The sequence below is a fragment of the Tyto alba genome, unplaced genomic scaffold (assembly GCF_018691265.1).
Source record: "Tyto alba isolate M040663 unplaced genomic scaffold, T.alba_DEE_v4.0 Super-Scaffold_18, whole genome shotgun sequence".
NCBI classification, from domain to species: domain Eukaryota; kingdom Metazoa; phylum Chordata; class Aves; order Strigiformes; family Tytonidae; genus Tyto; species Tyto alba.
Window position 1 is genome coordinate 23,082,119 of NW_024881280.1, and position 27,992 is coordinate 23,110,110.

Sequence of the window (27,992 nt, forward strand, 5' to 3'; positions counted from 1 at the left end):
GAGCTAGGTCTGGGGGAGATAGGGGAGGAAGAGTGGTGCACAAAGAGCGATGAGAACATGGGCACAAGTTGAGGAGCAGCCCCTGTGCACCCTGTGTGAGCCCTGGGCAGTTCCTCAGGCAGAGCCACAGCGTGCACCTGCTCACACTAATGCTGCCACCAAACAGGGGTAGTTGCAAGATTTCAAAGGGCATCAGACCTGGTGGTCTTGGTTCTGCAGCAGACTGCAGCTTGGGGCCACGTAACCCAGATAACGCAGAGCTGAATCAGAGATGTGTGGGGAGGAGCTGTTTCTGGAGAAATTTGAATCAGATCCTGGAGAACATGAAAATTAAAGGAATAATCAGAATAAAGTTCTGAATAATTTACTGGAAACATGGTAACCCGAGTTTTTGCCCTAACAGACTCAGTCACGCTGAGGCAGGGCCTGAGTAACTCCAGGTTGAATGCTGGGGAAGGAAATTGCACACCATAGCCGGGGAGTCCCGGTGGGGTGGGACAAAGGGCTAACCAGGCATTAGCTAATGCAGGCAAGACACAACCAAGGTTTGAGGTGGTAGGATGGCTTGTGGTGACCCTGTCAGGGCGTGTAGCACAGCCTCCCCACCTTCTAGGAGTGGAGCTGGCTGCTCAGGGTCAGCTCACTGATACAGGCAGTAGATAGGAAAGACCTGGAGGGAGCCTTAGTAGGGGTTCCCCCTCCTTTGCTTGGCAGCTGCTTTTAAAGTGAGGCTCATTGCTGGCTCCTGCCTGAGCTCCACTGCAGCCGTGCCTGTACCTGGCCACATACCCCACTCATCTGCACCCCCACCCAGGGACTTGACTTCCCAGCTTGAACTGGGATCTGCCTCATCCCCATTGACTTCTCTGGTGATCTGGACTGGCGGCTGATCCTGGCTACAGCCCACAAACTGCTCTGCTTGCCTTGCTCAGGTCTGGTGGGCTGGGGCCCTGGCAGGGATGATCCTGCCCTGATAACTGTGTTATCACCCTCGGCTCCCGGCTCCCTGCCCCTGTGGGAGCAGCCGGCCTCCACAGCACCCTGGCAGTCTTCAGCCACCTCTTATCAACCATTTCCATCACCGGGGAGACACGAGTTGCTTTACAATCACGGCTGGGAATATCTGAAACAGCAAGTTGGTACATGACTCCCTTGCAGCTCTGACAGGAGATGGCCTCAGCAATACTGCCATCGCGATGGAGGTGCCCTTGGTTTGCTCAGGGAAGGCATGATATTCAGCATCTGCAGCAGCCCCAATCCTTTGGCAGGCCAAGACTCTAAACCAAGAGTCCCAAAGGATGCAGGACACAGCCTGTGGGCAGTCCAAAACCCCTGTGGCTATCCTGGACAGATCCCACCAATTTCAGAGGCAGTTCCCAGCCCTTGCTGCGCCATCACGCACCGTGCACTGCAGAGCCTCCTCCGGAGGCCAGGAGAGCCTCCCCTTCACAGGAAGGCAGGAGCCATTTGGCCTCACGGACCACCCCAGAGGCCTGCAAAGCTGAGAAGAGAAGGAACGGGGGGCTGCTTCCCATCAAAGCTGCGGGGGGAAGGTGGGCTTTTTGGGCTGACCTGGGGCTGCAGTCCCAGCCCCAGCTTGGTGTCCCACTGATTAACTGGCCCCCGTGAGCAGACTCCAGGAGCCATGCTGTGGACTATTTACCAGTATCAAGGTACACGCTGTGGTGGAGCTGTTGCCTCAGGTCGAGTAAGACAGGGGAAGCCTTAGTTTAATGTCTTTGGCTTAAACTCTTAGTTTAACGTCTTTGGTTTAAGCTCTTAGTTTAACGTCTTTGGTTTAAGCTCTTAGTTTAATGTCTTTGGTTTAAGCTCTTAGTTTAACGTCTTTGGTTTAAGCTCTTAGTTTAACGTCTTTGGTTGGGGTAGGGCTGGCAGGGACGAGGTGTCTGGTATCTTGCCGATGGATGGTGAAAGGCTGCGGTTCTGAAGAACCGTGTGGCTCAGAAACCGTGCTCATGGGCAAGGGTGTCTGGAGAGCCCAAGCAGCTATTTCACCCCCTCTGATGGTATGAAGCCAGGTGTTTCTCCAAAATACAACGCCTTCAGCTCCACGCTCTCAAGGAGCACAGCTCAGCTTTAATCATTAGGTTTCCTCCGTGCTCCCTTATTTCCCTGCTGAGCCGTATTTCCCTCAGAACAGGGGATGAGCAAGAAAGCCGGGGCCGCCGGCCTTTCCCCACACGGCTGTTTCGCACGTCCCTGCTCGGTGCCCCGTGCCCGTGCCGTGAGCGGCCAGGCAGGAGCCGTGTTTCTTGCGAGCGCGGATGCCTCCATCCTCGCCCCCGACCTCCCCCAGAGCGGCTGGAGGCGAAGCGGGCCCGGGCCCGGGGCCTGCCCCGCCGGGGCGGCCCTTCTCGGCGCGGGGGGGGCGGGCGGCGGCCCCAGCCCTACCGGCGGGCACCGGCCCCAGCCCGCCGAGCAGCGGCCCCGCCGCCGCCGGTGCCGGCTTTTTGGCATCCCTAATCGCGGCTGGCCCCTGTGATTGGCTGCGCGGCTCTGACCCCGCTCGGGCTCCCGGCTGGGCGGATAAAAGGGGCCTGAGCCGGGGGCTCCCAGGCATTCCCGGAGCGGGCACCAGGGACCGCCGGCCGCAGCATGACGGGCAAAGCGGGCGCGGCGCTGGCCCCCGGCCTGCCCGGTAAGCCCAAACCCGACGGCGCGGCCGCCGCCCCCGCCGCCCCGCCGCCACCGCCTCCGCCGCCCCCCGCGGCGGGGGCCAAGCCCAGCTCCGGGCCCACCCCTCCCCGCTGCACCGGCTTCGGCATCCAGGAGATCCTGGGCTTGAATAAGGAGCCGCCGTCGCACCCTCGGGCCGCCCTGGACTCGCTGCCCGCCGGGCACCTGCTGGCGGCCCGCTCCGTGCTCAGCCCCGCCGGCGTGGGCGGCGTGGGCATGGGGCTGCTGGGGGCCGGCGGCATCCCCGGCTTCTACACCCAGCCCACCTTCCTGGAGGTGCTCTCCGACCCCCAGAGCGTCCACCTGCAGCCTCTGGCCCGGGCCCCGGGGCAGCTGGACAGCAGCCAGACGGCCAGCTCAGGTAGGCACGTCCCCGGCCCCCCGGGACCCCGGCAGCGCCGCCGCCCGCCCCCGGCAGCCGCGGGCACCCACCCGTCCCGGCGGCAGGGACCGTGTCCAGCAGCGGGAGGCGATTTCGTTTCGGTCTCGAGGAGGAGGAGAAGGGCGGGCGGGCGGGACCATGTTCCCCCACAGCCCGGGGCTGCGGCCGCGGTGTGATGGCGCGGCCGGGGGCTCCCGGGCCGGGGATGCGCGGAGCCCCGGCGGAGCGTCCCCCCCGCGGCGCCGGCGGCCCCAACTCGTTGCTGGGGAATTAGGGGCCGCTCGGCACACCTTTCCTAGACGGCAGCAGCTGCCCGCAGCCCTGCCCCGCAGGCCCCACTCCCAGGCCGCCTCGGGTCCTCCCGGAGCGGCGGGCAGCAGCGCTCGGCCCCCGGCCCCGGTCCCGGGGGCGACCCCCAGCCTCCTCCCGGGAGCCGTCTGACGCGGTGCCCGGCCCGGGCGGTGCCCGCCGCCCCCGCGGGCAGCAGGGCCGGGCTGGCGGCGCGGCGCCGGGGCCGGGAGGGTGCGGGGAGCCGCGGGCAGGAGCGGGGCCGGAGCGGGGCCGAGGCGCGGGGGCAGCCCCGGCCGCCGCGGAGCACAGCGGCGCACATCGAAATGCGGGTCCCGGTTCCGTTCCCCGGCTGGGCCTTCGGGGCAAAGGCGCCGCCGCCCTGCCCTTAACACCCCCCCCCCCGGCAGGGGCACCCCTGGGGAACGGGGGGCCGCGGACAGACAGCAGCTCTTCCTGGGATTTTTTTTTTTTTTTTTTTTCCTGGTAGCTTCCAAAACCTTAATTTTTCCCTCCTCGCTCCTGTGTTTCTGCGAGGAAGTCCGGGGTCCCCGAGCTGGGGCAGGCGGCCGCGGGTGCCCGGCCGTGGGGAGGGGGCTGCAGCTTCCCCATCTTCCTACGGTTTTGTTGTGCTTGCCGGGCTCCGCATTTTTAGCAGCGACACAACAGCAGCCCCAGCAAACGACTCCGGGGGAGAGAGGGAAGAGCGAGAGCCCGGTCCGTGGCCGAAGCCTTCCCTGGCCGGGGCGGATCGCCCCGAGCCGCCTGGACCGGCACCGGCACCGGGAGCAGCGCTGGGGCCGAGCCGGGCTGGAGGGAGCGGCCGGCGGCGGGCCCCGTCCGCGGCGCGATCGCAACGAAAGCTTCGGCTTGAGCCGCCGGAGGGAGCGGAGCCGCCGGACCCGGCCCTGCCCGGGGGTCCCCGGCGGGGAGGGAGCCCCAGCCCACGGCCGCTGCCCGTCTCTCCGCAGATTCCGAGGATGTCTCCTCCAGCGACCGGAAAATGTCCAAATCCTCCCTAAACCAGAGCAAGAAACGAAAGAAGAGGCGGCACAGGTAAGCGAGCGGCCGCCACCCCGCCGCGTCCCGCCGCCCTCCTCCCCGGGGCACCGGGCACCGGGCACCGGCCAGCCCCGGCGGGGCCGACCCGCGGCGAAACACCCCTCCCGGCACCGGCCGCCCGAGAGCCCCGGCGCCTCTGCGGCTTCTCTCCCGGGCCCTTTCCTTTTTAATTTCTCCCCGTCCAAAATACATCGGATCTGGGGACGTGCCTTTAAGGAGCGGGGGATCCGCCACAGGTGTCATTTTATTTCATTTTTCTGGCTGCGGAGCCGGGTGTCCCGAGCCGCAAACCCGAGCAGCCCGTGAGCGTTTGGGCGGGATGCGGATCAGCAGTGTTTTCGGGGAGAAAAGAATCATCAGCCTGTCCGAAATAACCAAAACTGTCCCCTGCTCCGCATGTAGCGATCTTAGTATTGGCTGTCAGCAAGAGAGAATTTCTATCAATGATTTAAATATCTTATTACTTATAAATAAATGTTTTACCAGTAGATTAAATAGTTGGGATTCAGACAGAGCCTGCAGAGAAGCTGAAGGATGCTGGAGAATTGGTTAAGGAAACGAAGATCGACTTTGGGAGATCCGGAGGGGATCTGGTTTCCCCTCGGGAACGGTCAGGGTAATAGACTTTGCCTGACTTGTCCCACAGTTAAAAAGGAGTTGGATTGTCTGCACCTTTTAAACAGAAGGGGAAAATCCCGTTCTGGGTTCTGGCACTGCTGTGGCCAGAGAGTCAGGACAAAGGAAGGCCAGACACCATTCGCCGAGGGTGATTTAGGAATAATTAAATCAATCCTGACACGATGCAGGAAGGGTGGATTTAAAGATGCCCCAGTGAAAGCTTAGGGGGGGAAGGAGACTGACTGACCCTAGAGACGTCCTGCCATGCGTGCAACAGGAGGCTTGGTCTGGAGGGCTCATCCCAAACCCGGGCTCCCTCCCCAGGCAAATGCTTCTAGTTTCGGTGCTCTGGAGTAAATATGAGTTCGTTTTCTTTGTGGACCGGACAGGGCTGGGTGAAAACACGGCAGGGGCTGGTGTACAAGTCACGGTCTGGATGGGAGAAAGGAAATGAAATTCAGATTTGTTTTATTTTCAGTTCTAGACGGAAACAGACCTGCAACATTTAGCCGTAGTTGTATATTCTATACTAAATGGTTAAGACCTCTAGTTGTACCAAGAAAGGGCTGGGAGATAACAGGCCAATAGTCTGCAAATAGCTGCAGGATAGAAACACCAAAAGGGGTAGTGATTTGTGTATTGCAAAAGGGACAGGGGCTACCCAGGGATGAGAGCTAAAAGGGGAAAACTTCACCTGAACGTAAGGCAAAACCCTCCTGCCAGTGAGCCTTGCTGGGCTTCGGGGCTCTTGTCGAAGGAGGGTGGAGAGGAATGCTTGAAATCCAAACTGGATCAAAATTGAAATAATTTTTCCTGCGGTCCCAGAGATAGAAAACACACGAGTTAATGTGGCTCTGCTGTCCCTAGAGTTCACAGATTTGTCGGAGCTGAAGGAAAACTGTTTGAAAAGAGAATGGACTTAGGAGTGACTTGAAAGAATTGCAGGCAGACACCTTGCATTTGCATGCTGCTTTTGTTGGTAATGTTATCGATCTGGTGGAATCCTTTTGATTCTGAATAGCAGGGGATATTTTTGAGATGTTCTGTTTATGCTCTCTGGAATTGTAGGGCTTTTCTGAAATTTGGATGTATTTTAGAAAAAATACTTTTTTTTTTTTTTTTCCCTCTTTCCTTCCCCTTTTTGGGAGTTACATGTTTCTTAGTTTGATAACATATTTATACCTTTACTTTGAAAAAAGGCTGCAATTTCTTGTTGTTTTGTTTTGTTTTTGTTTTTTTCTTTTTCTTTTTTTTTTTTTTTTCCATTGGAATGTTATTAGTTTTTATTAAAAATTGTGTTTTGTGTACCCGGGAGGGCTGGAGGGTGGGAGTTTTAACCCTCAGGGGAGTAGAAGTGGTCCGAGACCTCTCATCCAGCCCCTGGAGAAGGGTTTTCATCTGTCTCAGCTTTCCAGCTGCTGATTTTTCAATCTGGTAGTCCTGAGCTGAGAACTGGCTGCGCAGAGGCGGGTTGGGCTGCTGCCCGCCCAGGGCGGTCCAGGAGGATTTCCAGAGGATAATGGGGTAATGCAAACTGGCAGGGAGCAGCTAATGGGATATGAGTGGAAGCAACCAGGGTAAAGATAGAGGAAAGGAGCTCGCACTGGCTCTCGTGGGGAAGGACTGGTGAAAAGCAGTGGGGAGCAGAGTGGATAAAACCTTTGGAGGATTCAGCCAAGGACTGGGGCTCCAGGGGAGGATTATTTGCTTGTGGAGATTGAAGAGGCTAAGGACCAGCAGCTGGGAAAGGGCTCAGCACCTCACAGGTGGGGTGCTGAGGGGATGCTGCTTTTCTTGTGCTTGACTATCAAAGGGTTAAGAAACCTCTGGATGCAAGAGGAGGGTGGTGGGGTGGGGTGGGGTGGTGGTTTTAAGTCGGCCTGGGGTAGGTTTGATGTTGTAGAGGGGGTGAGGGATAGGGACACCCCCAGAATCCTCACAGGAGGCAGCAGAGCCTGAGATGTAAGGGCAGCTGCCATCGCTGCTGGCTGTGGGTCCTTGCTGCTGGGGAGGGACCATCTCCAGAGACAAGTCCCTGAAAGGGAAGGTGATTTGTAACTGTTTAAAGCGCTGTCTTCTGGCATTTTCTGATTCTCCTTTCACCCTGGCACCTGACCTTTTGTGCACAGAAACACAGGAGATGGGGGGGGGGGGAGGTAGGGAGGGAAGCTATGCGTTAGCAGCTTACCCAGGTTTCTGTAGCTTCTGTGTCCATTTCTCTGACTCTTCATCATTTTTGCTTTTTTTATGTTTTTTGATCAAAGAGTTTTACTCCCCTCAGGACAATCTTCACATCCTACCAACTGGAGGAGCTGGAAAAGGCTTTCAACGAGGCCCACTATCCCGATGTATACGCTAGAGAGATGTTGGCCATGAAAACAGAGTTGCCAGAAGACAGGATACAGGTAATCATCTCTCAGACCCTCTTGTCCGGCTCCTCTCAGCCATGCTCACCCCTCCCTGAAGAGAAGAAGGTAGCAGCATGGGAAGGCTGACATTGCTCTGAATAAACCTCCCCAGGCTGTCCACTCCCCTGCTCTCGATGGTAGGCAGCCAGATCAGCTGTTCTTGGCAGATTTGTATTCGGCGTTTGTATGTCGAATTGTGCTGCACGTGCTGTGTTGTAGCAGTGATTTGGGGTGTGTGTAACAGAGGGGATCCTAAATCATTGAAGGGGAACTGGTGTGCAAGGAAAGACCACAGTGTTTCGAGGTCTTGGTGGCATAGGCAAGGAGAGAGCCTCCCAGAAACTGGGTCTGGGTGGGCAGTGTGGGAGGGAAAGAGCACATCTCTGCTCCTTGGGGCACAGAAGAATGCACAGGGATGTTGTGGGTGGGTACTGCTGTGGGTAGGATTGCAGTGTGGAAATGATGAGTGAGTCCCAGTGAGGTGTTAGCACCATATCTGCACTTTCACTATATTTGCCTCCTCCAGTGAGGCTTCCCTGACAGTTTCTGGGGGTAATTTTTTGTTAATGATTTGTAATGTCTGGGGTTTAATTGCATGCCAGTCTTGTCATGCCACAGTGAGGAGGTAGAACAAGGCTGTGTGGAGTATCGCTGTGGTGTGGTGAATCCTCCGGTGGTAAGGAGCAGCCTGAGCCATGGGGCTGTGCCAGCACCAGCCTTTGGCATGCATGGGAGCCAGTATACAAGCAATCATCACATCACAAAAAGCTGGAGAAGACTTACAGCTGCTGTGTACAGTGTGGGAGGCACAATGGGCTTGGAGAGACCAAACACGATTTTCACGAGGGTGGACTCCAGCAAATTCTGCTGCCTCCCTCCTCCCCATGCCCTGCTGCCACCAGGTTGCTGCACAAGGCACAGTGCTGTAATGGCTGAGCCTTGAACCTATTTTTGCTGGGGCAGGTGACGTTTCTTGTCTGGCTGGGGGTTAAACTGGCCTGGTCCCCTGCACAGTGGCAGTGGCTGCCTCTGTGGCTGGTGTATAGTGTTTTTTACAAGAGGCATTGGCCTGAGTGCCACGTGGTGCTGGGAGGGTCCTGGGTTCCCCCAATTCCTTCTGCTCAGTCCCTCATGCATACTCAGCACTCACTGATCTGTTCCTTCAGCCCGTGCTCTTTCTTTGCTAAAGAGATGGCCCAGGAGGCTGCTCCCTCATGGGTTTGGAAGTTAGCTCAGGGACCACTTAGCAAGATAACGCCGATGCTGGAAGCTGCTGAGGCATGACCCTGTGAAGGGACAGGAAGATCCTCCTGAGCAAAAGTGCAGCCCTTTTTCCCCCAGTCCTGAGCACCCCTCACCACCGTCATTCTTGTGCTCAGTCAAGAGTGACATTTTTGTAAAAGCAAGTTGTGCTTCTTATCCTGTTGTGCTGGCAGGACTCCAGCTGACCTAACAGCTTGTAGATAACCTGCATGCTGACAGGATTTCCACTGGTCTTCAGAAATAACAGCCCATCATCTGAAATCCTACCTGACACATTTTGCTCTGAGCAACAGGTGCTGATGTTTTGCCTCTACAGAGAGTGGGCTGTCTGGAGGGTCACTTCACTTGTGACCCTATAGGACATCAAGTCAAGAGGGGAGAGACATGTTGGGAGTTTAGTGTTGCCTGTAACCACCGTCTGATGCTGGACTGGAAAAAGGATCCTTTGATTTCCCATAAAGGGCCTTTTCAAGGAAGAGATTCATCTAGTGGCACAGTATATGTTGAACTGCAGAGGCACCATTTCTCTGAGCAGAGCTGAGGGCCTTCACTGTGGGTGAGGTGGAGGCAGATGTTACAGCAGACAATGCAGAGCTGGACACTGCATGTACTGCTTCAGCTTCTGGAGCATCCTTCTAATGCTGAGACTCAGTGGTTTATCTAATTTGGAAGTGAAATAGTGGCTAGAATATTTTAGCTGTCACTGACTGCTGCCAGCATGTCATTCTGCAGCTGGCTAATGAACAACTGCCTGCTCTTCCTGTTCTGCAGAGTTTTTAAACCTAGGAGTGCTCCTTACTGTTACCCCTCTGCCCTAGACATCAGGTTAGACTTGAACAGCAGAAGAACCCCATGGTGTGGCTGTTCTGAACACTGGGTGTTGCTAATGGCACATGTGTTCCAGGAGAAAGTGCTTGTGAGTAATACTTTTGCTCATCATGAAAGGGGAAATCATGAGAAACAGCAGAATTTCTGTGGCATCTGTTGTATGAGAGCACAAGCATCTGGCCAAGGTGAGCATCAGGGTCACGTAGGAGTCCTGAGCACCACCGATCCTTCCAATGGGTCAGCACCTGATTGTCCCTTGCCACATATTCTGTGAAGTTTCCTTGCCCATACGTTTTTGTGTGTGACAAGCCATGACAAGATGACTCCTAATCTTGGTCATGCTTCTTGATATTTTACCTCATGTTCATTTTCAACTTTAGCCCCTTTTGTATGAGCCTAATTCTTTCCCCCTTGTTACAACATCCACACTCTATAAATAAATCTAAACTACTTCTCCTGGCTGTCACTTTTGGTTTTAATCATTGCTTAAGCAAGCTGTGAAGATCTTTTCTTAAATCATTCTTCATAAATCACATGTTAGTCTCTTAATCATGTGGTGGTTGTTCTGTGAAGCCCATGCTGCCTGCCAGTCTTCCTGGAGATAAGGGACCACATGCCTACAGCTGCACACAGTGTGTTCTCGCCAGTTCAGCTGGACTTCTGCGTCCTTCCAGAAGCAGCCTCAGATTAGCACTGGTCTACATGCTTCCATATTTATTTCTTTCTATTTATCTATTTCAGTCACTTCAAGATTTTTTTAGACAGATTTTCTTTTATCCCCAGGATTTTCCCTTCAACGTTCTGGGTTTCATATAGCATTTTATTAACTTTGGCTAACAAGCATAACAGCCCTACCAGCTCTGACACTGGCAAGAAGTGGATGTTAGAGAAGACTATGATAGCAGGGCAGCTATGTAGTGGTACTTACGGAGCCTCCTGGGATTTTGAACACATGTAAATATCTAATATCCCGCAGCAAGAAGTCCTGCAGCAGAACTGTATGAGTGAAGTAAATCTCGCTTTGAATCTATTAGCATCATTTAATGCCCATTGGAAAAGACAGCTGAAAATGAATCTTTATTCCATTCTTCATAATATTTATAATTTCATGTCATAGTTTTTTGTTGTTTTTTTTTTTTTTTCCCCTTGCATGAGCTTCTAACTGCTCAAGGGAGCTCTATATTTTTGCATTTTCTCTGTAGCTTACAGTTCCTCCCATCTTTCAACATTGTTCTCTCCCTCTTCTAGTCATTAATGAAAGTGTTTTCTAAGACTGTTGTGATCATCACATGCTCTGGATTTTCACAGCATTTCATGTGGGTTCCCACTGGATCCACACCTAAGAGTGATATCTACCCCTTATTTTCTTTCATGGAATTATTTGTTAGGAGGTAGTAGTCAAAGAGAAAGTAAATCACCTGTGAAATTCATTATGAAAGTGAAATTCAAAGAGTACAATTGAGAGAATGATATATAGGAACTGCTTGCATGTAAAACCTTCAGCAGGACACTACAAATAGTCATCAGAAGCCAAGAAAGTTATTGGTTTGAGAGAACATTGAATTCAGGAAAAAATATTCAAATCCTCCATTTAAAAAGGAAGATGAGCATGTATTTTTTTTCAAGGCAGCACTCTCTCACATTGCATTCATCTTCCTCCCATATTGAGCTGGCAGTTCCTGGAAGGAGCATGAGCATCCTCCCATTGGGCAACATGGGAGAATAATTTAATTTTCCTAGTGAGACACTTTGCACAAATCAGACTAGATGTTACTGTGGCCATTTTGCAAGGTATTTGAAAAAGGCGACATTAATCAATGTATTTGAAAGAATAATCAGAAGTGCCGCTGTTAGAATAAACCCAGACCATTCGGTGAAATCCAGGTGAGGTAAGTAGATTCCTGTGGGGAATTATATCCTTAATAGGCAACACAAAGTATTCAAAATGGCCTCAAGGTGACAAGTATTCTGATACCTGACATAAATCAGTGTGTTTCTCATAACAGATACTCTTAAGTGTAATGTGTAGATTTTAGGTAAATTATCCCTATTGAATTTATTAATATGTGACAGTTCCAAACTTTAAACACCAGTATCTACAATATTAAAGTTCAGTAATAGTTTGAATTGGGATTATTGAAATGACTGTATGTGTCATTACAGTATGTCTCCTACTGATCAAACAAATCAATTCATCGGTTCAGTATTTAAAAAAAATAAGATATTGACTGCCATTGTGGGGACACTAGATTCACCTTTTGAGGGAACTAATCACTTAAAAAAGACAACAAAAGTGGTAAAATTTATCAGCTCTTGTTGTTAAATGATTGTATGGTAGTTACATGAATGAAGAATCTTGGGACAAATAAAATTGCTCACGTAAGCAAAAGGAACACTGGTGCCATGTGTGAGGAACGGGGATTATCTGTGTATCCAGCAAGCTTTCTCAGGCAGCTAAGAGGTCAATTCTGGCTAAAACCAAAACAAAGCCAACTAAAACTGTAATTGAAAATGTATTTTTTTAGCTGATATCAGATTAACACATTTCAGTATCACTGTGTAGTCCTTTAGGAGTTGAATGAGGATGGAGGTGTCAAGATGGGTGGTAATTTGGAGGGAGGCATTTGTACCAAGAGTATTTTTACAGAGAAAGAGGCTTATCTTGCTTCAGTTTTACAAAACCATTCTGTATTTAGAGGTGAATATCATTTGGAAAGGCCTGAGGAACCTGTATTGCACTGAGCAGGAGCTCAGGAGTGAACCCACGGAGTCCTCTCAAGAAACTTAATAGAAATTGTGAAGGAAAAATTGGCTTTATGCAGCTTTAGCAGCCCTGGCTTTTCCTGCTTGCTGCAGAGTGTTGAATGGTAGTCCTAATTCCATGGTGTAGGTGTGGAATGGGGATGATTGCTCCATGCAGTGGCTGACCTTTCCCAAATCTGTGCCTGAAATGGTCACCAAGGGATTTCTTAGTGCTGCAGAAGGTGGTGGTGTTGTATTTTCTAAGCTTATGCTTGTCACTGTTATTCTCAATACATGAGGATCTGTCTATTCTTGCTAAAACTTTGGGTGACTCTCACACTTAGAAGAAAGGCCGGCATGAGGCACAGTGCCAGCAGTTCCCACCTGTATATCTATACAGCATGTTCACGGAGATAGTGTAGCTGGAGGGAAATTATCAGAGTGATTAGGGTGGTTGGAGGTAGGTTACCAAGGTGATGGAGAAGCTGAAGGTGTTGCTGCTGTGTGAGACAACCATTTAAATATCTTAATTTTTGTTTAAGAATCTGGAAGCCCTGCAAGAGGTTAATCATGAAATTGAGCTGAGCAGCTAGTGCTGGCTACCTTTGCCAATAATTCCTGAGCACTGGGGCAAACCATGGCAGTGTGATACCAGATAAGTGTCATTAACTTCCCCTATGCTTTTAGAAATGTAGAAAGTGTACAAGTGAGAGTAATAAAACTAATCAAACTTACTGGCTTGGTGAGAATATTATTATGAGTGTTTCTCATGGCGTATGGTGCATCTCTGCCTCCATGTCTTTAATTGGTATGAGAGGAGTTCATCCACTTTGCTGCCTCTTCAATAGCACGGTTGCTTAGTTGATCTAAATTCATATTAATTTCAATTTTTCAATTAAGAGTTATTTAATTTGGCCCTTCCTGTAATGGAGTGTTTTCATTACCCTTTATCTATGGCCTGTTTTCAGTCCATGTGCTAGAACTCTGTTTACAAGTTAATTACCAGAGCTGCAAGCAGAGGGGCTGGGTGATGGGCAAGAGCAGGGGCCCAAGCAAGCCTTCTTAAAGGGATTACTGTCTGAAGAGTCTTACACCGTGTGCCTTTAGACAGAGGAATAAAATGTGGCAGGAGACAGGAAGGCAAATGGAGGGCTGGGAACATCTCTTCAGCTGACTGTGAAGTGGGGACTATCCTGCTTGTCGCTAGACCGCGCAGGCTACCTGTCCAGCTTGAGGGATTTACCCTGCTGCAGCTGGGGCTGTAGGTGCCATTTAAAAGGTGTTTTTTAGTGCCGAGATGGAGGTATAGGGTTATGAATATTTTGTATACCCAGGTACCTCTTTATCCCTCTATGTTCAGTACATGAGTTGCTTCAGCCACTGATCAATTTTCTAAATGGGACAGAAAAACAAATAAACCCAAACTTGCCTGACCTTGCCTTCTGCTCTGTTCCTTGCAAGATGTTTATGGCTGTCACAGCATAAAGGACAGTATGATTTTGGTATGTTTCTCCACAGTATTGGAAAGGAAATGGGGCTTTGCAGTGACACTTCCTTCTTTGTTCTCTCCATTGTTTGGAGAGACCATCACCAAGGGTCAGATACTTTTAAGTGTTGGGACAGTTAAGGTCCCTGTGAGAGGAAGGACAGGCAGGCAACACAGTCCTTGTTGGGTAGCCCTTTGCTGTGGAGTGCCTTGGCAAGGACTTTCCTCATTGTGGCCAGCACAACGAGGAATGGCTTTGCAGGCTTAATGCCAGGCTGTGACAACTCAGACTGTCTTCCCCACATTTATTCCTCTGTTTTCTTAACAACAGTAGTTTAAGGGTAGCACTTCTCTGAGTTAACCTAGGCACCGTGGTTCCTCAATCACTTAAGCTCTTCTGGAAACACTACCCTAAAGCTGTATGCTGGGAACACCTGGATTCACTCCTTCTTTTAATGATGAATTTTATTTTCTCTTCTCTGATACTGCTGCAGTTTTCCACAACTGTTTTCTAAAAAAATAAGTTGACATCCTAGCAAGTTCAATAGTTAATTCCCCTCCAGCATTAGGATGCCTGGCAGAGGGACCAGCTGATGGTTGTGTGTTCAGGTTTTCGTTTAATGACCTTTTATCATAAAGTTTTTCTCCTTTCCTGACTTTGAATAGAGATTTTTTTAACAGGTCAATAACACAGGCACTTTAGAGACACGGTTAATTTACTCTCCCTTTTATTTCTTAATGGATCTATTTTTCTCTGTACTGTTTATCTTTTACCCTGATAGATCTCAACAAGTTCTTCTCATTCTTCTCTGGCAGCACGAACCTCTCCTGCCTTTTCATTGCCCTTCTTTGTGGGTGTTCTGTGAGCCGGGTTTTGCACAAGCCTGTGCAGAAATATAAAAAAATACTACCATCTGTCTCATGCACAAGCTGTAGAGGTCTAGTCCTCAACAGACATACAAATGACTCTTATCTCCCTGCGTGCAAGGCTGGCAGGTCCTTCTGTGGAGCAGAAAAGAGAAACTGAGTTGGAAAACAAACTGTTGCTACAATATCCTACAGCAAAGGTGACTTCCAGAGACCACCTTCAACAGAGGCTGTGAGAAAGCATTAGGCGCTCTTCTGTCTACTCTGAGCAGCACTGTCCTGAGAGCAGAAAGATATGTTCAATTTAGGACCTGCCTGGTGTATGAAGTACAGTTTTGTGCCTACTTTCTCTTTTCGTGGGTTTCTGTTAGGCTTCCAACTGTCTGAGCAAAGGTAGAGCTGAAACATTGGCCAGTAGTTATTAGAGCTTTCAGCTGCACCTTTGTCTCTGAATTCATAGCAAGGGAACACAAGTGGAGCATTGCTTACAGAATCATACCTAGTCACCTTCCTGTGGCTTGTATAAAGGCCTATGGCACGCATGTTGCACATCCATAAACCTGAGGATTATGTTCCCTCCATGGTCTAGAAGTAACCTACTGACTGATTCCTTCCTGGCTGTTGGAGCTGACCCCCTGCAATGTGGATGAGCAGGAGCACCTTGCCAGGCTGGGTTAGCCTGTACTGTGTGCCTCTGGGAAGCTCAGGGTCTGTACGGTATGCCACTGGAGGAAATACCTTCTCACCCATGCTACCCTTTCCTCTCTAAAGGCACTGCTTGGGTCACCCAGAGGGAGGCTGAACTGTGAGTGTTGTTGGGGAACAGCCCCTTGGAAGGATCTAGCCAACCTCTCCATGTCAATGTACACGATGAGTATTTGTGCCGGTCACTGCTCTTAGCCAAATGTGCCGGTGATGTCTGTTCCAAAATAACATGTTTTATGTCTGTCAGGTGTTTCTGGTATCTCTAGGTCCCTTTGTACCTTTGACTTTACTGCTATCCTTCCGACTCAAGAGTCCCCCGTGACTGTCACTACAGCACTCTGCCATTTGTTAGATGATTGAACAAACTTGTTGAAATTGTATGTTGACCATGACTGAGATCAAGGCTTCAGTGGCAAAGTGACAACTGAGGGAGGGTCCCAGCCTGGGACATCTTAGCTTCGGTGGACTAAGTATGGGGGGATACTTGGGAAGGTTCTGGTGAGCTCAGATATGCCACCCTGGTGCGAGCAGCATCCACGAATGGGTTGCACGTTGCCAGCTCTGCAGGTCACACCATTAGCCATGCTGTGCTCTAGCCCGAGCTGACAATGTCGGCTGAAGGCATCAGTGGCACAGCAGCAGCCAGTGCCTGGAGCATGAGTCTTCTGCAACTGTAAAGTGTCATGTGTAAACTCCTGGAGTCGTGATTTACCCAAAGAAGGTTAAGGGTACACAGAGCTGAGGAACATACAGAGCCAGGAGCACATGGTAGGAGTACAGAGCTGAAGGGCTGCTCCAGTGCAGCCAACATAACTGCCAGTCCTGACCTCTTGGGTGGTGGTCAGGGGACAGATCGCTCTTCTGGCCTGTTCTTTGGCTCTGGTGGTCCTCCTTCTTCCCCAGATTCAAGAGAGGCTGGTGAAGGATTTGTTAAGTTTGGGTGATTAGGAGTCTCTTACTGCATGAGGCAAGGAATTATAAACACCGTCCTTATCATGTATCTTCCTAAGGGAAGATTGTAAAGGACTGCAACTTTCTTCTTTTGGTGCTCAGTCCAAGCTGCTGCATGGTAACTTATTACAGCACATTACATTTTTCAATACATAACATGTTTCTGTAGATATCTTCCAGCTAATATTTCAACGTACCAAAAGTTCCCATGCATTGATGAGCCTGTCCCATAGCCCTTGGAGGGGGGAACTTTGTGGGCTGTCCCTGTGCATACAGGAGTGGGCTGAAGCCTTATCTTGGGAAACAGTGGGCACCAGGTAGTGCTGCAGACACCATCTCCTGCTGGTGCACAGCCTCTGGCTCCTACTTTTTTTTTCTGGAGAAGGCCAGAGTGCACCTTTGCCCTTTGCTCTGTGTGTACTGGTAAAGGGAAGGGCAACAAGCAGCTGCTTCTGGCATGCAAGGGGCAACCCTAGAGCACAGGCAGCACTCCCCAGCCTCTGAGGAAGGCTGGCGTCCCAAGCTCTGATTTTGGTACCCACTGAAAGGCATCATGAGGGGGATGTGACATTTGTCTTCTGACTGCCCTGATTCGCCTTGCGTGAAGGTGATAATATGCTGTGTCCCCTCACGTTCACAGAGTGCATTGCATATGAATGCTTACGAAGACCTTTACTAAGGTTTCGTCTGTACCAGAGGACCTGCAGAGCAGTGTTAGTGGGGGAAAAGGAGGAAAAATGAAATTATACAGGCAGGATAGCAGCTTTGTTAATGGAGTCAGATGTTGTAAGCACCCAAAGGATGGATGTGCAGTATCACCTTTTGTGACAATGACAGATGTCTCCCTGGGAGAGTGGACTGGGATGATGGGCGCACTCTTGCCATTTTTACTGTGACTATCATGCACCTACAACCCTGGTGTTTTTCCTCTTTTTCAATCAGCACGTTAGGGAAAGAGGAATTTGTGTGTTTATTTGCCATGTCCCAGCACCTGGCAGCCTATATGGAGCAGTATCTCCAGCTAAGCTGCTGGTCAGCTGGTGTCATGGTCTGGCCATGATGAAGTCAGTGTCTCAGGGATGCGTTTGCTGTACAGATGTGTTGCACAGATCAAGTGTGTGCTAAACCACTGATCTCAATATACCTACCATGCACATCATGTGCACACTTGTTTTCCTCTGGGGAAGATGGGAGCCCTGCACCTGATGAAGTTCTCCACTATCTGAAGGTTACAAGTGAGAAAACATGTCACCACACAAGGTGGCAGGGCCAGGTGAAAACCCCAGATTTGTCAAGGGGACACAGTTTAAGACGTTCCCTGGTCAAGAGGAATTCTACAGCTTTGGCTGCATAAGTCAGATAAATTGCAACAAGTAGCTATACTTGGCTCATGTAGTGCTTTTAAGAGCAGGATTCAGAGGCAGGCCTGATCTGCTGCGCTGGTGGCATGGTAATAACATGTACATTTTTGCTGGGTGCCATACCAAGCCCATATTCAATGTGTGCCTTGTGCTAGTTCAGCCTAGAGGAGACCCTAAGCTTGGGTAGACCATTGTGCCTTTGCTCAGGGTGGATGAGTGCTGTCTCACGGCTCATCTCAGTATGTCTGGTTGGACTTGAGGGGGTCAGACACGACTCCAGTGGTTACCAGGAAGGGCTCTTGCCATGCTGTGTACAGGATTTGCTCTTTCTAGTGTGAGCACAGAAAGCTCTTTCCCAGTATTTAATAAGAGGAGGGATGATGAGTCCTGTGATCAACCATGCAGCCCATGTTCAGCCTTTACTGCTCTCATTTAACTTCATACCCACTTTACACCAGCCGTAGAAAGTGATGTCATCATAAACACTGCCAATAATTTTGACATTACATTTGAAAAGACAGCGATAAACAGTTTCCAGGCTTATACAAGTGGTGCAGTCTCCATCATCAGCCTAAGAACAGAAAGCTTTCCTGGGGTGATTGCTACACAGGAGGGATTCAGGGAAGCCCAGGACCCAGTAACACCTTATAGTCTTGTGGCAATTAATTACAAAGGCCCAGGGCCTGTGAGTGCCAATGGGGACATGGTGCAGGGAAGATACGAAGCTGTTCTTTGCGGTGCTCACATCCTCAGATTGAACCCAGCCAGGGCCACCAGCCCTGTCCAATATGAGGGTGAGGACACAGCTGTTTTTTTCAGAGGAGGTTTTCATTTTGACTACTCTCATTGTAGAGTCTTGGGTTGGAAAGGAAGAAGGTAGAAAGGGAGATGTGTGGTTGTCAGGAGGAACTGAGTGCTGAGATGGCAGCAGGGTCCCAGGCGTGGAGTTGAGCTGGAGGTGTTCCCTGCTCTGCAGCTGGACCCACCGACAGGCTTCAAGTGGGGAAGTGAGAGGTATGCTGCTGGGCATGATCTTAGGAGTTGCATACTGCTGTGAGAGGGATAGTGGGCCTGACAAGGTTTTTCTAGTTCAGGAGAGGGGAAACCAGTATGCAGGCAGAGATGTGAAGAGCTTGCACTGAGAAACAGAGCTTTTCTGTGCACAAGCTTTGCTGTGTGTACTGTGAGGCGATGGGATCAGTCCAGAGCAGTGTGGTGGGGAAAGGGACATAAGCAACTACTGGGTGTTGGTGTAGATGTCTGGGTGTTTCCCACAGCAGTAAATGCCACAGAGGGAAGAGATCTGGTGGATGAATGTGAGAAATTCAACTTCTGCATAGTTCAGTCTGAGGTGGCTGGATCCCTGGGAGAAGAGTGTGGTGCTGGATGGACATGAGTGTGTAGGGTCAGAAAGCCATCAGCACCGCCACTTCGGGTGGAACCATGACAGTGGATTACAACCCAAGACAATGTCACAGGAGAGGTCCAGAACGCTCCCAGACTGCCTGGCTGGGCAGGACAGAGTTTCTCTGTCATGTCCTCACTTGAGGAGCTCACTATCAGAAATGGCTTCTTTGCAGGGATCATGGAGAGCGACAGTTCATCTCCCTAAACTGAAGGTTTGCACCAGGGGAATTGTCAGAGAGCAAAGAAGATATGGCTGTTAGTCCATGGGTGGGGGAGATGGTCTCAGCGTTGCTGCTGAGGGGACCTGGGATTTTGTCCCTTGCCTTAGTTGCTGGTTTGCCAACAGCTGTGTGAGGTTGGTCCCCACAGCCCGGCAGAGACATGTGCTGGTGGGGCAAGTGCTGGTGCGTCTGTGTCTGTGTGTCTGTGGACGTGCATTTGCTTGTGGCCATCTAGTGGACACTTCAGCATGCACTGCTTTGGGCTGGGACCATCTTGTGCTCCATAAAGCTCGTTACTTGACAGACCCCTGTTGAAATGCTATGTCAAAGGTAGTATGTGATATGTGGTGAAGGAAAAGCTCACCATTATCTAGCCTGGAATTTTCCTTTAAGAGATGAGGAATGCTTGGACAGGGAAAATAACATTTTTTTTAATTGGAATGACAAAAAAGACTGCTACCAATTCTCCTGTCTGTGTGCCCCAGCTTGGAAAGTAGCAGCCAAGAAAAATGAGTGTAACCAGTGAAGATTTTAGGTTGAAACAATACAGAAACAGTACACAGTAACACCCTAGATGCTTTAAAATATCTCTTTGTTAATTCAGATTCCTGGCTCATGGCCAACCTCAGGGAGATTTCTCTCTTTAGCAGACAATGTTTCAGGAGCTGATTAGGTAAACAAACTAACTAATATGATGAATGTGGATAACAAGGACACATTAAATCTCATGTCCCTTTGCAGAATGAGAGATTCCTCCTACTACAATTTGCTCTTCTGCATCATCAATAATCTGAAGAAATATCGGTCATCATTTGTGATTCAGGGGAGGAAACTGGCAAGGATAACCTTGCCAATCTTGACTCCAAAACATTGCAACCCTGTGGCTGGGCACAGAGTGCTTCAACTTTTATTGCTTTGGACATCAGGCACTGAGGGTGAGAATAGGTGATGGTTAAGGTTAGAAACATCCCCATTTATAAGGCTTTGCAATACTGCTGATTTTGGTAGGGGAGCCTTAGAAGAACAGGCATGTGGAACAAGGATCCAGGAGGTGACACTGACGGTGCTGGCATTTGCTGCTATCTTGGTTCATGGGCTATGGCTGCTCTGGAGGAGGCAGTGTCAGTGTGATGTGCCCAGCTCTGACCAAATGAGAGTGTGTGATGATCAGTTCTGACCAAATGACAGAGATTGAGTTGATGGATCAGCTTCTCCCTGAGTGAGGTGTTACGTTGCCACCCTCCATTTGCCTGCTTCATATAGAGAGCAGGTTTTGCGAGGTGATGGGGTTTGGTCTTGCAGCTTTTCTATGCCTAGAGGACCCAACCCCATGGATATGGAAGAGCCTGCAGTTTCTGCAGGGTGTGCCGGCATACCCAGCTTGCAGCATGCAATGTGCAGTGGGCATCGTCTTACCCCGATGTGCTGCACGGAGGGTGTCTGGCAGCTTTGTCAGAGGCACGCTTGGCTGCTACCCCCCGATCAGCCACGGCAGTGGCCACCCCAGATCCAGCCCTTGGCGTGCCAAGGGCGTCACTTGTAGAGCCTCAGGAGCAGACCAGGAGAGGGCTTTGGGCTGCTAAACAGTAAATGTGCATGCAGGGACTGAACTTAGATGTTAATGCACCTGGTGGATAGCAAGACAAACCTTTCCTCTTTACTCTTGTTCATTTTTCAAGAATAGGGCTCCTGGAACAAACTTCCCATGTTTCACAGAGGATGCTCATGTGATAATAAAAAGCTGTAAATCATCTTAAGATGTAGCGCATTGATCCAAAAGACACCTCTGTGCATGACATGTGATAGCTTTGCACAAATATCTGATGTGCTTCAGCCTAAAATGAATCAAGGTTTTCACCACTGCTCATGAAGTGTGGAAGCACAAACACAATCTTTACACCGTACCCTGGGCTGTGCAATGGAGAACCAGATGAAAGCAAGTGAGACGGAAGGTGTGTGGTACACAGCCACATCAATAAAGCATTTCACAAAGCTGAGCAGATCCATGTGATAGGAAGGAGCAAGAGGAAACGTGGACAAACCTAAACATTACTTGAAGCAGACTGAATTTTACAGAGCCAGAGGAAGTGGTAGAGTAATCTCCAAGCAAAGACAACAAGCAGTCAAAGACAGAATACCAAAACCGTGAGTAAGTGTAAGGGTGAAACCCTCTCCAGGAAAAGTGAGGCACCAACACAGATGAAAATAGCTCAGAATTACTAAATCTGATGCATAATTCAGCTCAGAATCAAAGCACAATAAAATTTTGGTAACATGTCAAGAAATGTGAAGAAAGCAGCGAGATTTTATCCCACAAGAAAGTCCCACTGGTGGAGCCACCTGAATGAGGGCAAAATCCTGAGAATGGGCCATGGGGAATAATTCTGTTAACCTGAAATGGCATGAGGGCTGCCAGTGACATTCTGGAACTCTTCACTCCGTGCCCCTTGGGACAGGCTTGTGGCAGAGGTGTCGGGCTGAGTCTGATCCCAGCAATATTGAGCACCATTGGTTTCACTTGACTTCATGCCTGAGGTGAAGATACGGCTCCTGGTATTGAAGCAAGATGGTCAGTCCTCCGGATTTCTGTTCTGGAAATTCTGGGATTTCAAACTTTCATTCTCCTTAGTCAAAACCAAGAAGAAATTCCCATCAAATGACAAAAATCAGTTTTGGAAATTTCAGAATGATCTTATTGAGGTGTTGATGTCATTTTAATTTTTCCATTTGGCTTTAAAGCATAGGTTTTGCATGTCTTAGGCAGCTGAGATTAAAATACAGAATTCAGAAGAAAGCCATGGATAATTCTGATTACACATCTACTGGCCAGACACAGTTTTTCCTGTGTGATTGAATCAGCATTTTTTGATCGAAAATTTTCTACCAGCTCTAGTCAAAATTGAGCTGCCAGCTGGCAAAGCTTCTGCTGTTTCCAGCAGTTGCGTGGCCCTGCCATGGGAAAGGGGATGCTCCGGGGCAGCAGTTTTAGTGGCAGTGGGCAGCACTGGGACAGGCTATGACCTGGCCAGAAAGAAGGGCAAGGGAACATGAGGCATAAGGGAAGATGTTTGGGACATCAAGGCAGGAGGGAGGGGAAAGGGAGAGGTGGTGAAAGCATCAGTGTAGAAGCACCTGGATAAAAGAGGATTGAGGAGAGTTTAAAAAGTTGCCCACTTGGTACTTGATGGGAAAACCTGGTCCTAGCTGAGGTATGGCAACTAGTGACAAAACCAGCTGTGCCCTGCAAGCTGCTCCAGGTACATGGAAAGGTGTCATCATAGCCCCAAACCAAGGTAGATTTGCAGGTGCCGGTACTTGACTTGTGCAGAAATTTATCCCTGAAGCCAAGGGAGATAGAGAGGAGCTCTGTGGTGAGGGACATGACTGCACTGGTCTATCCAGGGCAGAACAGGCAGGATCCTTCTCCTGGACCCAGTGGGTCAAGCTGGCCCCTCACAGAACAGAGGTGTCAGGGGTGGCTGGCCCACCGCCCTGGTCTGGTGGGTGAGAAGGAACCACAGGGGTTTGTGCTGAGTTTGGAGAGGGAGTGAGCCAGTCCCCCTCGGCTCTGCCCGCCGGGCTCTGGGAATGGGAGGGGAGGATGGCCGGGAGTGAGAGACCCCACCAGCATCGTGCTGACTGCAGGACAGAGCAAACCCGTGTGTCACACAGGCATGGAGGAGCGAGAGGAGAGAGGAAGCTGTGCACTTCTGAGGGTCTGTGCTCAGGCCCCAGTGGCTTCGCAGCCATTTGTGGCCCAGGGGTTACATATTGGCAGTATGAAAGTGTAAATCAGACCGTTTATCATGCAGATGAGGTGATGTGTGGTGAAGCAGCCTGGCTTTAAACTCCCCTCTGACATGCACAGAGAGTCTTCTGCAGGAAGAAGCTGGGATCACAGCCACTGGGACCACCACCCCACCCTGCGGAGCTCCCTGCGGGGCCAGGCCAGCCGGGATCCCAGGAGTGGCCAAGGCGGGCTGTCACCAGCACTAGCAAGCCACCCACCTACCCTGTAGCTCTGTCCCTGTAAGGCTTCGGTGCTGGGCAGTTCCCTTCTGCACAGGTAGAAGAGGCGAGCTTGCCTTGCCAGCTGAGAGCAGGATATCACACCGCAGCATCAGTCTCACGGTCCCCACGGCAGAGCTGGGGGGTCTGCCCCAGTCCCCCAGTGCTCCCCACTGCAGCCTGAGCTCCCCCATGGCTATGGGCAATGGGGACAAGAGAGGGTTAAGCTGTCAGATCTGTAATGTTAAACAGGTGTCAAAGGCACCTCCATATATCTGCAGATTGAAATCAAATTCTTTGCAGTATAAAAAGATAAATTACCCAGGCGATTCCCGCCTCATCCCACTCATCAGGCCAGCGCCAGACGGCAAGCAATTTTTTTTTTTAATGTGCTAACGACCTAATCAAGCAATCAAGTCGGAGAAGATTGCGGAGTGACCCCGAGCATCCATCTGCCAGTGAGACCCCGCCATTCATTTCCATTCTGCTGTGTACTTTCTGGGAAAGGGAGGAAAAAAAATAGAAAAGAAAAAAAAAAATCCTAAACAAATTAACACCCAATTTTCTGTGAGTCTAATTAGTTAAATGAGGAGGTGTTTGGGGTGTCCACGGGGAGGGAGGGGCTGCCTCTCGGAGAGGGGCCTGGTAACTCCATGGCATTAATTAGCGCAGGTCAATGGCGTGGTTCCCTGGGGACCAGCTGCTTTAATTTCCCGTGATATTTCAGTGCCTGAGGCCCATCGATTCAAACTGAAATTAACTTATTTTTCAATCAGGCCTGGGCTGCCCCTGGGGCTGACTCTTCCTTTGCCTCCTTCTGAATAGACCTCGAGCAATTTTTCATCTAAAGCTGATGCCTCTGCTCGGCGGGAAGGGAGGGGAGCTGGGGAGGGAGGAGGGCGAGGGAGACAAGAGGAATGGAAATCGGAGAGAGAGCGCTAATAGATTTCTGTGAGCATCCCCCCCTCCCCTCTCTGCCATCGCCACCCGCCTCTCTGCTCACTGCCCCCCAGGTCACAGCTCAGAGATTATTCTGCCAATTTTCTGAGAAGATGAGGGGCTTTTCAGACTGGGAATTCAGGGCGAAGCGCATAGATCAGCTTCCCCCTTCTCCCGCCTCTCCCGAACAACTGCCCCCATCCCAGCCCTCTCTGCAGGCACCGCTGCCCGCAGCCCCACGCTGCAGCTCAGACACCCAGTAAATAATGAAAGAAAATCCCAGGCACGAGAGCCAAAAGCCACTAGAAAAAGACGCTGTGATGGCAAATTAATTACATCCTGCAGAGAGGGATGGGACCTGCTCTCATGCTTGGCCCTTGCTGCTCCTGCAAGGGAGGGAGGGAGGCTGCTGCATGGGGGAAGAGGGTGCAGTGCTTTTGGAATGAACACCCACACATCTGCCTTCATCCTGCTGTGAAAGCACACGAGTGTTCCCACAGAGGAAGAGGACTGACACACCTTCTCCCCCCTCAAAACTGATATTCCTCCTTGTTGCCCACCTCAGGTTTGGTTCCAGAACCGCCGGGCCAAATGGCGAAAGAGGGAAAAGTGCTGGGGCAGGAGCAGCGTGATGGCTGAGTATGGGCTCTATGGTGCCATGGTACGTCACTCCATCCCGCTGCCTGAATCCATCCTCAAGTCTGCCAAGGATGGCATCATGGAGTCCTGCGCCCCTTGGCTCCTGGGTAAGAGAGCAGTCGCCTTCATGGGGAGTGGAGAGTGGGTCTAGACAAAGCGGGGGGATGCAAGGAAGAAACCAGAGCCATGTTGAAAACATGGGTGGAGGGCAGCGGGATGAGGTCCCCCCGCCCCACCACCCTCCACCCCCCAGTTCCCCAGCGGCCCTTGTCAATAGTGTGACCACTCATCTCAAATCCCTGCTGGTCCTTGGATCCTGATCTGCAGGACCTGTCAGGGGCAGGAATCGGGCCCCCATGCTCAGGCTGGTGTTAGTCTTCAACTCCCGTGGCGTGAGCATCCCTCGTGCCCAGCCCTGGGGCAGGGGCTCCAACCCTTGCCCAAGGCAGGAGGTCATCCTAGTCTGACTCTCCCAGCCCCGTGAAGCTGTGTGGGGTCCTGGAACCCCCACATGTGCTCTCCTTGCCCTAAGTCCCAGGGGGAACACACTGTTCCTTCCTTCTGCTCTCAGCACCTGGGGGAGATGCATTTCTGCTTGGTTTCACTTGGTTTTCTGTGCAGACGTGGAAGTAGCAGCTACCCTACCACACTCCTGCTCTTTGCTTCCTACATTCTGATCTTTCAGGCTGATTCTGCCCCAAAACTAGTGTCTGGCATCTTGACAATGGGCAGTCCTGTCCTTCTATCTGTACAAAACTGAGAGGCAGAGGAGTGGGTTGTGTGAGGAGTGGGTTGATACAAGAATAGGCAATGGGGGGGATCTGCTTCCTCAGCCTCAGTGAAGCTCAGGCAACTGTGCTGCTGTCCAAGACCCTCGTCCCCATGAAGGGACAAGTTAGCTTTAAGTTCACAGAGAGAAATGAAGGGGAGAGTAATTCTAGACCTTTAGGGGCAGCCCCAAGGCCACGGATGCTGGGGCCAGAGCGAGCGGTTCACTGTGACTGCTGCGTGAAGCGAGGGTTTCTGCTTTTCCTTAATTCTGGCCTCTCTTTATCTTTGCTGTTTTCAGTTCAAGATGGCTTTCCCATGCCCAGGCGCTTTTCTAAACCCGAATACCAACAATTCTTTTTAGGGATGCACAAAAAGTCTCTGGAGGCAGCGGCTGAGGCGGGGAGGAAGACGGAGGTGGAGCGCCAGGCCCTGCCCAAGCTTGACAAGGGTGACAAGGAAGAGAGGGGCCAGGATCCCAAAACCACCATTTCCCAGGAGGAACTGAGAGAAAACAGCATTGCTGCCCTCAGGGCCAAAGCTCAGGAGCACAGCACCAAAGTCCTGGGGACCATTGCCGGGGACACCGCAGCCCCAGGGAGGAAGCCGGAGATAGGGGAGGAGGAAGCAGCGGTGGAGGATGAGAGACAGACGGAGAAGTTGAACTCATCGCAGAAGGAGGAGAAGCTGATCTAGGGGGGGAAGAGGTGGCGGAAGCCAGCCCTGACAGACACTGTGTCCTCTGGGGGCCGTGTTCCCCCTTGGACTGCCAGGCCCCCCCCGGCCGCCCCTGCCTGGGGAGCGGGGCCCCGGTCTCTGCGCTTGGGGCTGCCTGGCAGGGGTGCCCCCCACCTGCTCCCCTTGAGCGTACCCCTGCCCCTCGCTCCTCTGCCCCGCCGGGCCGCCCTTACCCTACCACCCCTGCCCCGTGGGGACCAGGAAGCGTCCCATCGTCATCGCCACCCAAGAGGACGCTGAGGCTCTGGGTCCCTCCGGCCTTGTGACCAGCTCCGGGGCTTCCTCCTCCTGCTCCAGTCCCAGACCCCATCCGCCATCTTGGAGTGAGCCTGTCCCCTGCCGCCATGCCCCTCCTTGGTGCACGTCTCTCCCCAGTGCTGCCTGGGTCCCTTCCCCTGGTGCCCTGTCCTGCCATGCCCCAGGCAGACCCCCCACCTTCCCCCAGCCATCACCTCTGCCTCTGGCTCAGGCTGCCACGGGACAAGCCCATGGCAGCGTTTGCATGAAATGGTGACTCTCCGTCCAGGGTGGCTCGCCCCTTCCACCCATTTTTCCCCGCCCGGCGTTGGGGTCTGCCGGGAAGGGGCTTCAGCTTTAGAGGGGTTGAGTTTTGCCTCCGTTAATCAGGGAGAGGCAGGTTTAGCCTGCGGGTGCGACACCCTGGTCCCACCTGGCACCTCAAGATGACCCCCGGCCCATGTTGCTGGCTCCTGCAGGGCTGGCCGCCGCAGCTGGGTCTGACTCTGCCCCAAACACCAAAGCCCTGCACCCCTGCGGAGAAGCCGAACAGTGAATTTATTTACTGAATACGTTATTCCAGGCGAGACAACAACATCTGCCCAATGTATTTATTGAATTAAACTTGTCCAGCTCGCTCTCTGAGTGTTAAAGGGAATGACAGCCATGCACGTCCACCCCGATACACCCTGTAACGTGTACATATGTCTCCCAACTGGCCCCACATGAGCGCATGCAGACCCATGCAGCCAAAACCGCTCCGTGGTACCATCACTTTCCCATCCTGGTAAGGCGCTATCCCCCTCCAAAAGCTATAGGACAGTGACTTCCAGGCAATCCTTTCTGTCCTGCTTTCAGCTGTGAGCACCCTTTCCCCAGAGCTACTGTGTTTTCTTCCATCAAAGGTTAAGACCCTCCATCCAGTCCCTGTTTGTCTTTGTCCCCCAGTCGTTTGACGTGTTAGATGATAGCCCATGGTGTGTAAATAATGTATATACAGTGAGAAAATAATTCAGTATTGAGGTGTTTGAGATATGGAGCTGTAACAACTTCTAGTCATCCAACATCTGTGATTTATGTGCCATTTTCTGTAAAGATATGAACAAGAATAAAACTAAACAGGAATACTGTGTATGAGTCTGGTCACCAGTGTTCAAGGAGGGTGAATTCAGCCAAAGCTGAGAGGGGGTTGGATGTCAGGTTGTAGGCAGAGAGAGGTGGGAGCTCCAAAGCAGCACAGAGAGAGGTCTGCACCTTCCCCCCCACCCAGGCATGGAGAAAACAGGGCTCGAGTGCTGCTCTCCCTTTGTGGTGAAAGACAACGCTGAAAGGGCTGTGCTTGTACCTGAGGCAGAAGTTAGGCATCATGTCATACAA

At 51.3% G+C, this 27,992-nt stretch overlaps 1 protein-coding gene across 2 annotated transcripts; it reads left to right on the plus strand.

Moving 5' to 3' along the window:
• The first annotated feature begins 2,526 nt into the window (after nucleotides 1-2,526).
• Nucleotides 2,527-27,959, plus strand: VSX2 (visual system homeobox 2). 2 transcript variants are annotated; one of them, XM_042791191.1, is made up of 5 exons: nucleotides 2,527-3,058; nucleotides 4,339-4,423; nucleotides 7,329-7,452; nucleotides 24,799-24,979; nucleotides 25,942-27,959. In XM_042791191.1, exons 1-5 carry the CDS (start codon nucleotides 2,617-2,619, stop codon nucleotides 26,334-26,336), a joined length of 1,227 nt encoding a protein of 408 aa, XP_042647125.1. In that variant the 5' UTR covers nucleotides 2,527-2,616; the 3' UTR covers nucleotides 26,337-27,959. The 2 variants fall into 2 exon arrangements, with proteins under 2 accessions (XP_042647125.1, XP_042647126.1); XM_042791192.1 differs by having other exon boundaries at nucleotides 2,532-3,058; nucleotides 26,005-27,955.
• Nucleotides 27,960-27,992: the final 33 nt, after the last annotated feature.

What these genes read in the sequence shown, in the direction of transcription:
- VSX2 (XM_042791191.1), top strand. Translation starts at nt 2,617, where the DNA reads ATGACGGGCAAAGCGGGCGCGGCGCTGGCCCCCGGCCTGCCCGGTAAG. An exon ending in TGCCAGAAGACAGGATACAG is followed by an intron (nt 7,453 to 24,798) that starts GTAATCATCTCT and finishes TGCCCACCTCAG; the next exon opens with GTTTGGTTCCAGAACCGCCG. An exon ending in CTGCGCCCCTTGGCTCCTGG is followed by an intron (nt 24,980 to 25,941) that starts GTAAGAGAGCAG and finishes TGCTGTTTTCAG; the next exon opens with TTCAAGATGGCTTTCCCATG.